Here is a 14,548-nt window from a genome sequence, read left to right on the forward strand (position 1 = left end):
ATAAGCAAATCCACAGAGACAGAAATTAGATCAGTGGTTCCCAGGGGCTGGGGGAGGGGGATGAGGAGTGACTGCTAACAGGGACAGGGTTTCCTTGTGGGGTGATGAAGATATTGTAGAACTAAATAGAGGTGATGCTTGCACAACATGGTGAATGTACTAAATGCTACTGAATTGTACACCTAAAAATACTTAATTTTATGCTATGTGAATTTCACCAAAATTAAAAAAAAAAAAAATCTGCTCTGGTCCTTGTTTCAGAATCACCTAAAAAGGCATTGCTTTTACCTGTTGGAATAAGTCATGTCGTTTATACTTACAACTTCATTTAAACTTGTATCTTCATCTATGCTAGAGAGCAACTAACAGTTTTATTTATTTTTTTTATTTTTTAATTTTTAAAAATTTATTTATTTTATTTATTTATTTTTGGCTGCATTGGGTCTTCATTGCTGCATGTGGGCTTTCTCTAGTTGCGGCGAGCGGGGGCCACTCTTCATTGCGGTGCGCAGGCTTCTCATTGTGGTGTCTTCTCTTGTTGCAGAGCATGTGCTCTAGGCTCACCGGCTTCAGTAGTTGTGGCACATGGGCTCAGTAGTTATGGCTTGTGGGCTCTAGAGCGCAGGCTCAGTAGTTGTGGCGCACGGGCTTAGCTGCTCCACGGCATGTGGGATCTTCCCGGGCCAGGGCTCGAACCCGTGTCCCCTGCATTGGCAGGCGGATTCCCAACCACCGCACCACCAGGGAAGCCCAACTAACAGTTTTAAAATAATATTTAGACATGGGTACATCTTGTGCCCCACGAAGATGCCCCACTCTAAAACAAACCTCTTCTGCAAACCCCAAGCCGGAGGGCTGGGGCCTGGTGCTGGGTCGGGGCACCGAGATGCTTTCCTCTCGCCCCACCGCTCAGTGCCTGCATGCTGGGGTCTCTACGAAGCAGCTGTTCACCAACACCAGGAGCCTGGGGAAGGCTCCTGAACCTACATGTTCAAGCAAAAAACTATATGAAAACAAGCCAAGACACGGGAGAGGCCAGAGGTGCTGAGAGGAGGCCTGACCCCTCCGGGCTGGTTTCAAGAGACCTGGAGCTGAGCCCCACCTGGACAGAGCCAGAAAGGGCCAAGAAGGGGAGGGGAGGGGAGAAAGGGGTCTCCCCTGAGAGGAGCTATCAGCTCAAGATGGGCTAGTGTCCCAGGAACCCCTAGGTGGGCCCGCCTGCAGCTCCCCCAGCACGGCCCTGGAGCCGAGGCGCACAAGCTCACAGCTGGCGGCACTCCCAGCAGCTGCGGGACGGCTTCAGAGGAAGGAGCCCCGTGTCAGCACCTCGTCCAGCTGTCCCCGGGCACACGGGCCTGGCAGCCCCCACCGCATCAGGGTGATTGTCCCTGACGTGCCTTTGCAGCTGTCTCTGGCACCCACAGGAACCCAGCTTGGGCCCAAATCTAATCGTGCACCCTTCATTTACCCCAATTTTTCATGTCTTGACATCTGTTGATGGGGAGGGCAGGACCTGCTGGTGCTAACATCTGTCACTTTCTTCTGGAGGGGTGGTCAGTTTGGGCCGGCCCCACCCTGACTGTCCAGCGGCCAAAACCCCCTGGTGAGGCTGGCAGGTGTGGGAGGGGGTGGGTGAGCAGGTGCTGGCCATTTGCTGGTTGTTCTGGAACCATGACTCATGGACGGCTGTTCTGCTTGGCTCGCCCGTCTCCTGTCCCTGCACCTCGGTTCCAGGCCACGAGCACTCCTACCCCTGCTCCCCAGAAGGAGATGTGACCCTGTGTGGACCTGCAAGCTGGTGAGCCATGACTGCCAGGCAGAGTGGAAAGCAAATGATCCCAGTGCAGTGACATTCTCTGGTTGTAGAGCCCTATGGGGGAAAAGAGTGTACAGTTATGTTTTTCTCATGGAAGCATATTCTGAACTGGAAGAAGTCTTGAAAACTGCTGAGGTCACAATCAGGAGGCCTGTAGGTGAATTCGGCCCACAGAACTGTATCATTTACCAATCACCACGATAATGCCACGTAAGAAACAGCCTCAAAGCCACAAGTTGTTGTGTCGCTGGGCAGTGCTTCCCATCCAGCCTGGCTCAGGTATGCCTCTGCAGTCAGCTGAGGTCTGGGTAGCAGCAGGGCCCTGGCTGGCCATTAGGGCCTCTCTCCGGCCACCCACAGGCCGCATCACTCCTTACAGCCTCGCCCTCAACAGCTTCCACATTCCCCTCCCTGCCTGGCTCCTGAAGGCACCTGCATCCAAGACCCCTGATTTGGTCCAAACCTGGGGGGTGCTGAGGGCTGGGCTGGGGGAGCTTGTGCCCAATGCCATCCATCACCAGGTCTTACCTTCTTAAGACTCACCCGTGATTAAAGCAGACGATTCATTTCTGGAAAGAGAGGGCAGCATTGCTGTTACGGGTTCTCCTGTAGGACACCCAGTGGGCCTGACAGTGGGAGATGTGCTCAGAACTCTGCCAGCTTCGCATGATGGTGAGGTCACTGAGAAAATGCAGGACACATCAGGTGTTGTCTACGGCACACCCAGAATCCTATGGACATCAACTCACGCAGGTCTGGTGGGGCCCCCGGGACAGACAAGTACTCCAGACCCTCTGCTGCCCAGAGTAACCCCGTAACTTGCCCAAAGCTAGAGGCCACAGAGAACGGCATCAGAACCCGTGACCTGGAGACGCCCTCCTTTCTAGAACTCCAGCACCTTCTCGGGGGAGCCCCACAACTCCCTCCTGCCCCTTTCCACAGCCCAAGGGCAGGGGGCAGGGGCAGGGACCACCGTGCAGCCCCAGTTCACAAACCAGCTGGGAAACCTCCTTCCACACTTTATTGGAACGCTTTGCCGGCATAAGCTTCTACAGGGCAGAGGCCCTGTGAACGTCACCCACTGTCCCAGCACCAACACAGGTCTGGCCTGGAAGCCCCAAAAGTGTTTTCAGAATGAGCTACAGAATACAGAACGCTTACTTCCCCCAACCCGATCTAGTCTAATGGACCTGCACAGCGGCCATGGGGGGCTCTCCATCTCATCGTGGTCACAGGGAATGTTGAAAGCTGCCAGAAATTGCTTCTAACCGCTCGGGTTAATTCATTACCGTACTTCCAGATAACGCGCAGGGGTCACATGATCAAGAGCTTTCAGAGCTGGCTCATCCAGGCCACTCCGGCACCCACCTCCACACAGCCAGCTCAGGGCCCCTCTGTCCAAGGGAATGGAGAGGGAGAAGCAGGCCCCCAGCCATCAGGAGGCTCTAATATACCTGCCCCCGGGGTGCCAGCTACCTCCTCTGATGACCTGCCAGGCTCCTGCTTGCACCTGGCCAAGGAGCCCGTTCCTTCTCAAACCAACACCAGGTGACTGGGTGGGAATCACCAGTTTGAGTGGCAAAGTTGGCCCATATCTTGAAGTCCTCAGGTCCTGGGGCTCGGGAGCAGGTGGCTGACTGTCCTGTTCTACACACGCCATGTCCCAAGAGGAAGGAGACGTTGGGGTTTGCAGCCGAGGAGGCTGGGTTTGCTCTTGCCAGCGGCTGCCCCTCCAGCTCCCCGTGCCAGGCCCAGAGGGACCAAGGGACCCACGAAGAGAAGACCAGGAGTTTCCTGCACCTCTGCCCCAGCCCATCGCCCCCAGAGGCAAAGCTTTGCCACACCCATGTCTGAGCTCCTGCAGGCTGGCTCTCACCTCACTGCAGAAGAACCCCAATGTGCCCGCCTGAGAGCATCTTAATTAAACCTCCTACTCTGTGTTCAGAAAAACAAGTACCTGGGAGACCTGGGTGGAAATCTTTTGACAGTGTGTGTTTTAACTTGCCTTTGACACTAGTGGGTCTCTAGAAACTTCCACTGTGGTAGAGGCAGCCAGGTCCCTGCCGGCCGGAGCCCCTTATTCGGAAAGGGATTTTCTCTGTGACGTGTCTACTTCCAGCCATGTTGGCCCGCCCCAGTCACACTTTGAGGGGTTCAACTTGGACAAGAGGCCTCATTTAATCTGAAAGCCAAGATTGGAAGGACAAGCATAGCTCTTGGCAGCCTGTTTGGGCTCAGAAAGCTGATTTTCTGAAGTGAGAATCAGCTTCAACGTCCTGGGTCCCCTCCTGCAGGGGGGCTGAGAAAGTCTCTCCCGGCCCCATCGCTGGGGTCCAGGGGGCGAAGGCCCAGAATGAGAGTGGGGTCTGGGAGTTCAGGAGACTGAAGAAGACCCAACATGAGGGTGGAGTCCAGGGCCCAGGGGAGTGAGGGCCCAGCATGGGGCTGGGGGTCCAGGGACCCAGGAGTCTGGTAGCACGCAGAGCCCTTCTGCAGGGACAAGGAATGGAATTTACTGGCTGACGGGGGAGCCAGAGGAAGGCACACCCCGATGCCGAAATGCTAACGCCTCAGCACTCAGTTGCTCTGTGGAAGACGCTGCTGGTGCCTGGCCTGGACCCCTTGGTTCTCCCTGTACCCCCGGGACCCTGCCTGGAGACATTTTTGGCTGCAGAATCACCCTCTTCCCGCAGTCAAAGAGACCTAATGGCTGCTGGTGGAGTCAGCTCCAAGCCCACTGGCAGGAGAGAGATGGATGGGCACAGCCGGAGGCTCGGGGACCACTACCAGGAGGGGGTGAGTGGAGGCCAGAGCAGAGACCACAGCTGTTCCGACACATCTGTGCACACACATCTCACTGGGCAGACAATGTGCTTTGGGGTCCTTGGGTTAAGCACTGCCCCCTCCCCAGAGAAGAACAGCCACAGCAGGGGGTCCCACCGGCAGTCAGCAGTCACCCCCAGGCAGTATGGGTTTACTTATCAGGAGGCCTTAGAGCTGATGAAAAGGTGCAGAGGGACAGCCTTGAGCAGGTTCTCCCTACCTGGAGGCGGGGAGGCATCCTGAGGAGGTGTCCACTGGAAGCGGTGACAGGGCTCAGGAGCAAGCTGCATGGGACCAGCACCTGCCACGGGTTGGCCCCCAACACCCTGGCCCTGCGGGCAGAGAGGGGAGGAATCCGGGCGTGATCTTCCAGTGTCCTCTGCACAGGACAAGGAACAGCTACGGCCAGCTCCCGACGGGATATTAGCCCAACCAAGGAGCCGGCTTCCACCCAAACCAGAGCTTCCACACCAGCTGGCAACTATGTTGGGGAGGGGAGTTTCAGCAAAAGGTTTGGCCCAGAGCCCCGAGAGTCTGTTACCGGGGGATGCTGGACCCCTGGCACCCTTGGGAGCCCCCTCTCTTCTCTCTCTGGAGACCTGGTGGGCCAGGACGAGGCTGCCTTTATGGGGCCTCTGCTCAGAGCTGTCCCTTCATCTTTGGCCTGGAAGTTTGGTTCTGCAGACCGGCCAGTAATTAAAAGTACCAATTAATCCCCGAGGTTGAGCCGGGGTTCCCAGGATGTGATGCCAACTGCCTCAGGCTGGCTTGCCAAGAGGCCCAGGCCAGGGCTGCGGACACACAGGGGACACATCGGCCTGGGGCTCATGGGCCCACATGACCTGCTCCCAAGGCCTTTCTCTTAAAGACTGTACCAACTACAGACATGGCCGCCCTGACTGTCTGAGAGAAGAGCCAGGCAGGGGATGGGCAGAGGATGGGCAGGTGTCCTTCTCCGTGGTGATCTGGCCCTCAGCAGCCCCTTCACACGGACTTCCCGAGCCGGCCTAGAAGCCAACAAGTGGATGGGCTGGGGGGTGTCTCTGCACCTGGAAGAGGTTTCCCTGGAGCTCTCCAGCCCTCCACTGGCCAGGTCTCATAGGCACGGGGGGTGCCTGGCAGCCCACACCTCCTTCTTTGCAGGTCCCCTTGGAGCCTCTGCCAGGGGTGTGGGTCTAGAAACCTTGACTACATCAGCTTTCCCACGTCCCAGGCTGATAGTCCCGGGGAAGGTACCTGGTCCAAACTTGGCCAATCAGATCATCTCCCTGAAACTGCAGAGCCCACAGATGAAGGTAGAGGCATGTGGACTGGGGTGGGTGGGGACAGAAAGGAAGAGCTCAGAGAAGAGGGGAGCCAGGGGTGGACTGAGAGCCGCCCCTCAGCCTCACTCTGTTCTCAGATAACCTGTGCTCTTTGCTGCCACAGAGCCTTTGCACATGCTCCCCCCCGCCCCCCGCCATGCTCTTTCCTCTCTCTTCGATTGGTCAGAAGTGTCAGGCCCCAACTTGTCACCTCCTCAAAGCCGCCTTCCTGGACCACCCCACCACCACCACCCCCTGCTGCCCATGGTGAATGTCTCAGCCTCTTGGTGTGTTCACTTTTGGCCCCCTCCTCAAACGCCAGCATCTTCTAGGCTAGGATGGTGTAGTGTGGTTCTGTGCTGTGTTGCCCAGAAAAGCCCCGGCACACAGTGGGCACTTCATCAGTACTGGTAAGCACAGGAGCTAACTGTGGCCACCACCTCCTCTGAAGGCTACGTCCTGGTGTCCACTCAGGGGCTGCCTAGCAGATGAGGATATGAATCGAGGTCAGCACTAATGGGTGGGGCCGGATAGCACATGGCAAATTTTACAGCCTTCAAGACCACGAGGGAGCTTTGGGGCACTTCTGGGTGCCACCCTCCGTGTCAGCAGCCAGCCTGAGCCAAGCCCTGGCAGGGATCTGCCTGCCCATCCCCTGGGAATGGTGGCCTGCACATATATGACAGAAGCTGCCCACCAGGACGCCATCAGTCCCTGGGGTGGTCACTGCAGCCCGGTAGAGCTGAAGGTGGGGCCTAGGACCGCACATGTGACCTGGATCTGGCACTGGACTCTCCTAGCTCAGCCTCTTTTCCTCCAAGGGTCCCAGCGATTACCTGACTGTGTCCTAGGGGACATAGCTGTGTGGTGCCCCACCATGGGTCAGTGGGGAGCGGGGAGAGGCTGCCCTGCCCAGTGTACCCAATGCAACCTGTGCTCCATTTTCCCTGGCAAAGCAGAGCTCTTCATGGAAACGCAGACCTGGTGCCCAACGGCACGCCCAGTGCAGGGAGGGGTGGGATCTGATCCCCAGGACAGGGTTGGAGTCAGGACAGTTTGGGCCAGGTCTGTCATCCTTGCCTCCTTCCCCCCACTTTAATCCTGAATTTATTTGCATGGGTCCCTATGGGCCAGGAAGTCCGGTGGATGCCCCTAGGGAAGCCCTCACTTGGGCCTCCCTGGTGTCCTCCGACTGCAGGGTGGGACTCCAAGAGGAGGGCAGGACCTCCGAAGAGAAGCCACCGCAGACCAGCGGGAAGGATGTTCCTGGCAAGTGACCTTGCAAAGGCAGGCAGATGACAGGAGGGGAGGCAAGGGAACAGGCCACTCTGGAGGCCAGCTCTCCCGCTGGTATCAGGGCGTCCTCCCAGCACACTGTTTCGCCTTACAGCAAGGCTCCTCATGGTGCTTTCCTGGAAGATTGGAGGTTGGGTTCCCTGACCTGGGCCAGGGGGGTAGCCCTTCCATCACCCGAAGGTGGTGGGGAACAGGGCAGCCTGGGCGCTGGCCCCTGCCTCTTAGGCCCTGTGCCAGCTGTTCCAGATGCAAGGCTGCGGGGGTCCCGGGCATCCCCGGCATCCCCCAGAACCCCACTCGACGTCTGGCAGAAACTGGCTCCAAGGCCTAACCAAGGAGTTCACAGCCCAGGCGATGGCGCACTCAGTTGCAAACTGGCTGGAGCCCTGTCTCACGTGTGGGGGCGGGGTGAGGGCAGGAGGCTCTCCCTGCGAGGTCAGAGCCTTGGTGGCAGCCCCTGGGTTGGTAAAAGCACGTAGGGGAGACTCTTCAGCTTTGGTGTTTTCTGCTAACAGACCCGCCCCTTCTACTCCTTAGGCTGCCGTGGCCACTCGCCCGGGAATCCATGACTCGGCAGGAGGTGCGTGGTTGGGGAACTGGGCGCCCTAGACTAGGGTCACCCGGGTCACAAGGTCGGAGACGCGCGTGTTCCGAGTTGGCTGTCTTGGGTGGTGGGGGAGTCTGGCGAAGTTCTGGGCGGCCGGGCCGTCGCCTCTCGGCGGGTTTGGCGAAAGAATCCGAGCCGCCCTCCGGGACCGCCGGGCCCACGGCCAACTCGCGGGGGCGGCCTCGGGCGGGGACTCGGAGCCGCGGCCCGGCGCTTGCCTCCGGGGAAATGTCCCCTCTCCGACCCCGCCGCCCCCAACAGGGCGGCACACCCCGCCCCCTTCTCTCCTTGGCTGGCGCGCCCACCTCCTCCACTCCAGGCGCCCGGAGCGGCCTCCGCCTCCGCCAGACCACCCAGGACCGCCCCGCCGGACGGCCTCGGTGCCCCCAACCCCCGGGTCACGCCCGGAAGGCCCTGGGCCCCCGCGTCCGGCCACGCCATCCGCCGGGCCGCCCTAGGGACTCAACAGCTAGGGTCAGCCCAGGCCCCGCCCAGCGCTCCCGCCCCCTTCGGCTGCCGCGGCTCCTGCGGCAGCGCCCCCGCCGCACTTTGCACGCCCGGACGGGATCGGGGTCCTGGGATCGCCCAGCTCCGAGCCGTGGCCCCTGGGCGCGCCGTTACCTGGACGTGCGCGGCGTGCAGACTGGCGCGCGGGAGGCTCCTGCACGTCGCGCCGGCCCTGCGGGCGGGGAGCCGATCCCCCGCCCTGGGCCGCAGGCTGGCAGCAGTTGACCCCGGCGCCTCTGGGCTGTGGGCAAGACATCGGGGCTCAACGCAAGCTGTGGGGGAGGCTCTTGAGGACCCGCCTCCTTGCGCAGCGGGAGGCCGAGGCTGGGTAATGGGACCGGGGCCCGGACGCACAGGAGCAGCTATGAGCCAGCAGAGGGAGCGCAGCGGAGAACCCCAGCAGGCAAAGGGCACCCCGGAGCGCCCACCTCTACCCGTCTCTGCCCCGTTTTTCCTTCCCGCCACTCCTGGAAGGGGGGCCCGCGGCGTGCTACACAGCCCGGGATCCGGTCCTCGGCTGCCGGGCGCGCCGGCCCCACGTGGTGCGGCGCCAGGCGGGGTGGGAGGGGGCGCAGGGGGAACTGCGGCGCTTTCTTTAAGGTGGGGGGAGGGGGCGGGGGGCGGCCAAGCTCCGCCCCCGGTGGCAGTGGGTTGCGCGCCGGCCAATGGGGAGCCGGGCGGGGGGAGGAGCCTTGTGGCCGCCGCTTAAAGAAACTTGTTGCGGTGTAGCCCAGCGGGGACTGAGCTCCGGCGGCGGCGGCGGCGGCAGCAAGAGGGCTGGGGTTGGGAGGCTGCGGGACGCGGGTCGGGCCACCGCGCGACAACTTCGGGTCCCAGAGAGGCTGCAGCGCAGCCGGGCATCGGACTCGGTGCACCTCCCTGGTGCGCGCTTCTCCGCGCGCGGCCCCGATGCTGGACATGAGCGAGATCCGCGCCCAGCCGCCCTGCAGCCCATCTGGCACTGCTAGCTCCATGTCGCACGTGGAGGACTCGGACTCGGACGCGCCGCCGTCGCCTGCCGGTTCCGAGGGTCTGGGCCGTGCGGCGGGCGCGGGGGGCGGCGGCCGGGGCGACGCAGCCGAGGCGGCGGACGAGCGCTTTCCCGCCTGCATCCGCGACGCCGTGTCGCAGGTGCTCAAGGGCTACGACTGGAGCCTGGTGCCCATGCCGGTGCGAGGCGGCGGCGGCGGTGCGCTCAAGGCCAAGCCGCACGTGAAGCGGCCCATGAACGCCTTCATGGTGTGGGCGCAAGCAGCGCGCCGCAAGCTGGCGGATCAGTACCCGCACCTGCACAACGCCGAACTGAGCAAGACGCTGGGCAAGCTGTGGCGGTGAGTGCACTGTCCCCAGGCCGGGGCGGGGAGCGGGTCCTGGGGTGCGTGGAGCTGGGCGGTGGCGCAGCGCCCGGCCTCGGCCCTGCTCCCAGTGGCTGTTCCCAGGGCGAGTCGTAGTGGAAAAACCCGATCTGGCCAGACGGATGGGACGCGGGGTACAGGACGGCCTGGGCACGCAGAGGGCAGCAGGAGCAGTGTGCAGCCCCTAGCACATTCCCTGAGCCCAGAAACAGCCTTCTCTAGGCAGTGAATGGCAGGCCGAGTTGGGGACGCCAGCTGTGAGTGGCCGCAGAGCCTGGAGGCTTGTCCCTCCCAGAGGAAAGTGGCCTCTTTCTGGAAGCAGGACACAACTCTCTGGAGGTGCCCTCTCCTTGGAAAGGACTCCCCGACCACCCTGTGGAGGGAGTCCAGAAGGCAGATGGAATGGTGTGTGTTTGCCCCACCGGCACCTTCCCCACAGCTTCTCCCAATGCTCTGCCACCTCTGCACCCTCACCAGGGAAGGAGGGGGATGGAGGGGGTGTTGAGCACTGGTGTGCACTTTGGTGTGATGAGGCTGGCCATTTTGCAGAAAGTAGGACGGCAAGCAGTGGGCAGCAGTGACAGGGTTGCTGCTTGGGACAGCCCATCCCCACCAAACGCTCTCTGCTGGGGTTTAAAGTGAATGGCTCTGGGTCCAGGGCGCTGGTCTCCTTTCCTGCTCCTCACCTCATGAGTGGGCACTCAAAGCTTGTGTTTATGTCTTCTGTGCTCCGGCCTCTGTCCAGTCGGGGTGCTATGGACCCATGGCAGCCCCGTGCCTCTGTATCCCTAGACCCTGTCCTGCAGGCAGACATGAGCTTCTGGAAGGGTATCGGGGGCCGGTGTGTGTTCTGTGCCTCAGCGAGGACCACTGGGTTTTGCCAGTGTTTCTGGAAGTCTGGGAAGCCCAGCTGCCCACAGAGTCCCGGCTTGGTTCCCGGAAGCCTGCCTTTGTCCACAGTGTATTCTCAGCTGGGTCCTAGCCTCTTCACCCACCTGCCTTAGAAAGTCCCAAAGGGAGGGGACAGGTTCAGGGAGGGGGGAAGTCAGAGGAGGAAGATGGAAGCCGGAAGGTTTGGGTCTTATTCTGGCTTGTTCCTCTGACCTCACCTAATGCCCTCACCTCCGGCTTGATCCCTCCTGTCCTCAGAGAAGGGGAGCACCTGCCTGGTGCCCACCAGGTCGCGGGCATGCACTCGGGCTTCCCTGGTCCTCCCCAGTGCCTCACCTGATGCGCGGGCCAACCCCTGGGGTGGTGCCGGCCCCCTCGTCATCCTGCTCCTGCCCTTTGCCCTGCAGCTTGCTGAGTGAGAGTGAGAAGCGCCCCTTCGTGGAGGAGGCAGAGAGGCTGCGGGTCCAGCACAAGAAGGACCACCCAGATTACAAGTACCAGCCGCGCCGGAGGAAGAGCGTGAAGACTGGCCAGAGCGACTCAGACTCAGGCGCCGAGCTGGGCCACCACCCGGGCGGTGCCGTCTACAAGACTGACGCCGGCCTCGGTGACGCACACCACCACGGTGACCACACAGGTGGGCTCCTGGGGGTGGGAGCAGGGGCTCACTCTCGGGGCAGGCGCCTTCAAGAGAACCAAACCTTCCCCGGGTACCCGGGAAAAGGCCCCATAGCCCCAAAAGGCAGCTGTTTCTGATGCCCACGGGGGACTGCTTAGTCCCCTCTGAGACTGAGGGCCTGATAGCTTGCCCTGGTCCAGCGCCCTGTGACCTGGGTGTTTTCTGTCCTTCCCGAAGGCGTTTCTGCTCCGCTGGCCTTTTTGCTGCTTCTGACCTAGGATTCACTCATGCCACCGGCCTGGTGGTTAGCAGCCCAGTTTCAGGATTAGACTGACCCGGGTGGAATCCCGGCCAGCTGAGCAGTCTTAGTCACGCTGGCTACAGCCACGGGCCTGGGGAGACAGGTTTTGTGTGGACTGTGTTGTTGCCGTGGGCGAGGGGCTGGGCACTTCCTCTCCTCCCCACCCCTCCAGCTTGCTCTTCACCATGGGGCCTCCCTGGCCCCAGGTCTTCCCCTAGAACAGCGCTTAACGGAATTTCCTCGGCCGAGGAGTGAGGTCTAGTTCTGGCTTTGCTGGAATTTCTGGGAAATGTACAGGAACAAAAAGCCGTTGATTCCTACCTGCGGCAGTTAGCGGGGCTGGTTTTCCTCCTGTGTGCACGTCACCAGCCTGGCTGCCCCCTACAGAAGGGGCATTCATCCCTGAAATGTGCTCTGTCCCCAGGGCAGACCCATGGGCCGCCCACCCCCCCCACCACCCCCAAGACTGACCTGCACCACGGGGGCAAGCAGGAGCTGAAGCTGGAAGGCCGCCGCCTGGTGGACAGCGGGCGCCAGAACATCGACTTCAGCAACGTGGACATCTCTGAGCTGAGCAGTGAGGTCATCGGAAACATGGACACCTTTGACGTCCACGAGTTCGACCAGTACCTGCCCCTCAACGGCCACTCAGCCCTGCCCACAGAGACGGGCCAGCCCGCGGCCGCCAGCTCCTACGGAGGCACCTCCTACTCACACTCCGGGGCGGGTGGCATCGGGGCGTCCCCCGTGTGGGCCCACAAGGGAGCCCCGTCGGCCTCTGCGTCGCCCACTGAGGCAGGGCCCCCGAGGCCGCACATCAAGACGGAGCAGCTGAGCCCCGGCCACTACAGCGACCAGTCGCACGGCTCTCCGGGGCACACCGACTACAGCTCCTACAGCGCTCAGGCCAGTGTCACCACGGCCGCCTCCGCCGCGGCCGCCAGCTCCTTCACCAGCTCACAGTGCGACTACACCGACCTGCAGGCCCCCAACTACTACGGCCCTTACCCCGGCTACCCATCTGGCCTCTACCAGTACCCCTACTTCCACTCGCCCCGCCGACCCTACGCCTCGCCCCTGCTCGGTGGCCTCTCCGTGCCGCCTGCCCACAGCCCCCCCAGTAACTGGGAGCAGCCCGTGTACACCACCCTGACCAGACCCTGAGGGTGCAGCCGCGTGGACGGGCTGCGGCCGAGGACAACCTTGATCTCGGCAAAGATAGACCTCCGAGGGCTTCCAGAAGGTGTGTGACGTGGGGAGGAGCCGCGGCTCCGTCAAGTGCCTGCTGAGGTCCGCGGGAAGCCAGGCTTTGTAAACGAGTCCCCTCTGCTTCCAGACTTCCAAACTCCCGTCCATGGACAAAGCCCTCCTTCCCTTCTCTCTCTCTTTTTGCGGGGACTGCGACTCTGACGGACAGTCACTGGGTCCCTCTTCTGAGCAGACGCCAGCGTCTGGGTTTTGCATCTCAGTGTCTGCAAAGCAGCAGCCACAGCACAAAGGACAAAAGGAGGGAAGAAGTGTGGGGTCCCCAGGCCACCCGTGTTCCGAGGTCCTGGCCAGCCTCGGCGCTGAGAACTCCCCAGGACCAATGGATGACGTTCCTGAGGCCGGTAATCACCCGTCACCCACAGCCTGGCGGGGATGTGTCCGTGGGAGCACCTCTCGGGACCAGCCCTTTAGACCTGAGGTGTTCCTTGTAGTTAGGGTTCTTCCGAGCAAGGTTTGGCTGTGATTAACACTTCTCTCTTTTTATTTTATTTTTTAAATTTTTATTTTTGAAGCTTCAATGTGTTTGATTTGTTTTGAAAGCTGTTAAAATGTATTTATGTTCTGTATTATTTTATCTTTAATTAATGAAGTAATCTGTGCAGAGAGCAGAATTTAAGACAAAACGGAAGCCGCAGAGCTGAGGGTGAAGGCCGGGGGTGGAGGCAGATGGGGTGGGGCCCTTGCTCCAGGCATTTGGGAGCCTGGCTGTTTGGGAGGCATCAGGCAGAGCCCCAGCTCCAGGCCCCCTGGAGGTGGCCGGAACCCCGAGGCAGGAGAAGGGATTTGTCTTGTGGTGTCTCTGATCAGCTTGGGGTGCCCCTGGCACCCGGCATTAAGAAGGTTTAGAAGGCAGGGTCGCTGAATTTCATTCCTGCTCACAACCGTGCCAAGTGGTGGAGGCGGGAATTTCCTGGGACGTGGTGGCTCCAGAAATGCATTAATCTCGGGTCTTAGGAACCAGGCGCCACCTACAAGCTGTGAAACTAAAACCTCCACTAAGCGCTTTTAGATTCTTAGTTTTAGAAGAATAATACCTGATTTCCCTGTCCTGCTTCCGCTGTGTGCTGAGCGATGATAACCGCCTACTTCATGGAAAATTGTGCCTTTAAAACTTTGTAAATTTAAGTACATCTGAGATGTTGCTTCTTTTTACTTTTTCTACTTTTTCCTACCATTTTCTAGAAAAAAATTTTTTGTTTTGCATATCTCTTCCTGGGGGTGGGGGCAGGGAACTACAGCAAACTCATTTTTATGCAATCTATTTTTCGGTGTCAAGTTTGGACTTTCGCTGTCACTTACCTGCTGTGTTTCGCTACTTTCTGACCAAGCAATGCTAACTTTTGTACAGATCAATTTGATAAAATTAAAAAATGCTTTTTATCTACGTGGGCTGCATTTTGTGTGTTGCTTTCCATAAGCGTGGGGGCTGTGGGTCTCCGAGACCATGGGGATCCTGTTTTGAAGGGGCTTGGCCAAGGCAGGAGTGGGCTCTGTGAGGGTTAACCCCAGGCTCCCCGGGGGGAGGGGCCGGCTGGCCAGACCACCCTCCCTCTTGGGTGCTGCATCTGAATTTGAAAAGGATAGATCTCAGAAGCCTCCAGGAAGCCGGGGATGCATCTTCCTCCTGGTGTGTGTTGCGGGGCGGGGGAACCTCCCCAGTGGGCAAAATGGGTCCAGATGGGCCAGATTTGGGCCGTGCTTTCCTCCCAGGCGAATCCCAGAGCTGGTTTCTGGGTGGCTGACGACATTTTTCGGGCACT

The 14,548-nt window shown here is 60.3% G+C and overlaps 1 protein-coding gene and 1 long non-coding RNA gene across 3 annotated transcripts; one reads left to right on the top strand and one right to left on the bottom strand.

The window, feature by feature from the left end:
* Positions 1-8,793, bottom strand: LOC132349449 (uncharacterized). Of its 2 annotated transcripts, XR_009497678.1 has the most exons (4): positions 8,468-8,793; positions 4,860-4,971; positions 2,360-2,497; positions 1-1,870 (listed from the first exon to the last, which is right to left on the bottom strand). It is a non-coding gene; the product is annotated as an uncharacterized LOC132349449 (long non-coding RNA). The 2 variants fall into 2 exon arrangements; XR_009497679.1 differs by lacking the exon at positions 4,860-4,971.
* A 308-nt stretch (positions 8,794-9,101) lies between these two features.
* Positions 9,102-14,131, top strand: SOX8 (SRY-box transcription factor 8). Its single transcript, XM_059897831.1, has 3 exons — positions 9,102-9,684; positions 11,007-11,236; positions 11,944-14,131. Exons 1-3 carry the CDS (start codon positions 9,263-9,265, stop codon positions 12,681-12,683), a joined length of 1,392 nt encoding a protein of 463 aa, XP_059753814.1. The 5' UTR covers positions 9,102-9,262; the 3' UTR covers positions 12,684-14,131.
* The last annotated feature ends 417 nt before the right edge of the window (positions 14,132-14,548 follow it).

This window comes from Balaenoptera ricei, chromosome 15 (genome assembly GCF_028023285.1).
Source record: "Balaenoptera ricei isolate mBalRic1 chromosome 15, mBalRic1.hap2, whole genome shotgun sequence".
Taxonomy (NCBI): Eukaryota; Metazoa; Chordata; class Mammalia; order Artiodactyla; family Balaenopteridae; genus Balaenoptera; species Balaenoptera ricei.

Excerpts from the sequence above, each read along its gene's own strand:
- SOX8 (XM_059897831.1), top strand. The coding sequence starts at position 9,263 with ATGCTGGACATGAGCGAGATCCGCGCCCAGCCGCCCTGCAGCCCATCT. Across the intron at positions 9,685-11,006 it reads ACGCTGGGCAAGCTGTGGCG|CTTGCTGAGTGAGAGTGAGA; the intron begins GTGAGTGCACTG and ends TTTGCCCTGCAG. Across the intron at positions 11,237-11,943 it reads CCACCACGGTGACCACACAG|GGCAGACCCATGGGCCGCCC; the intron begins GTGGGCTCCTGG and ends CTCTGTCCCCAG.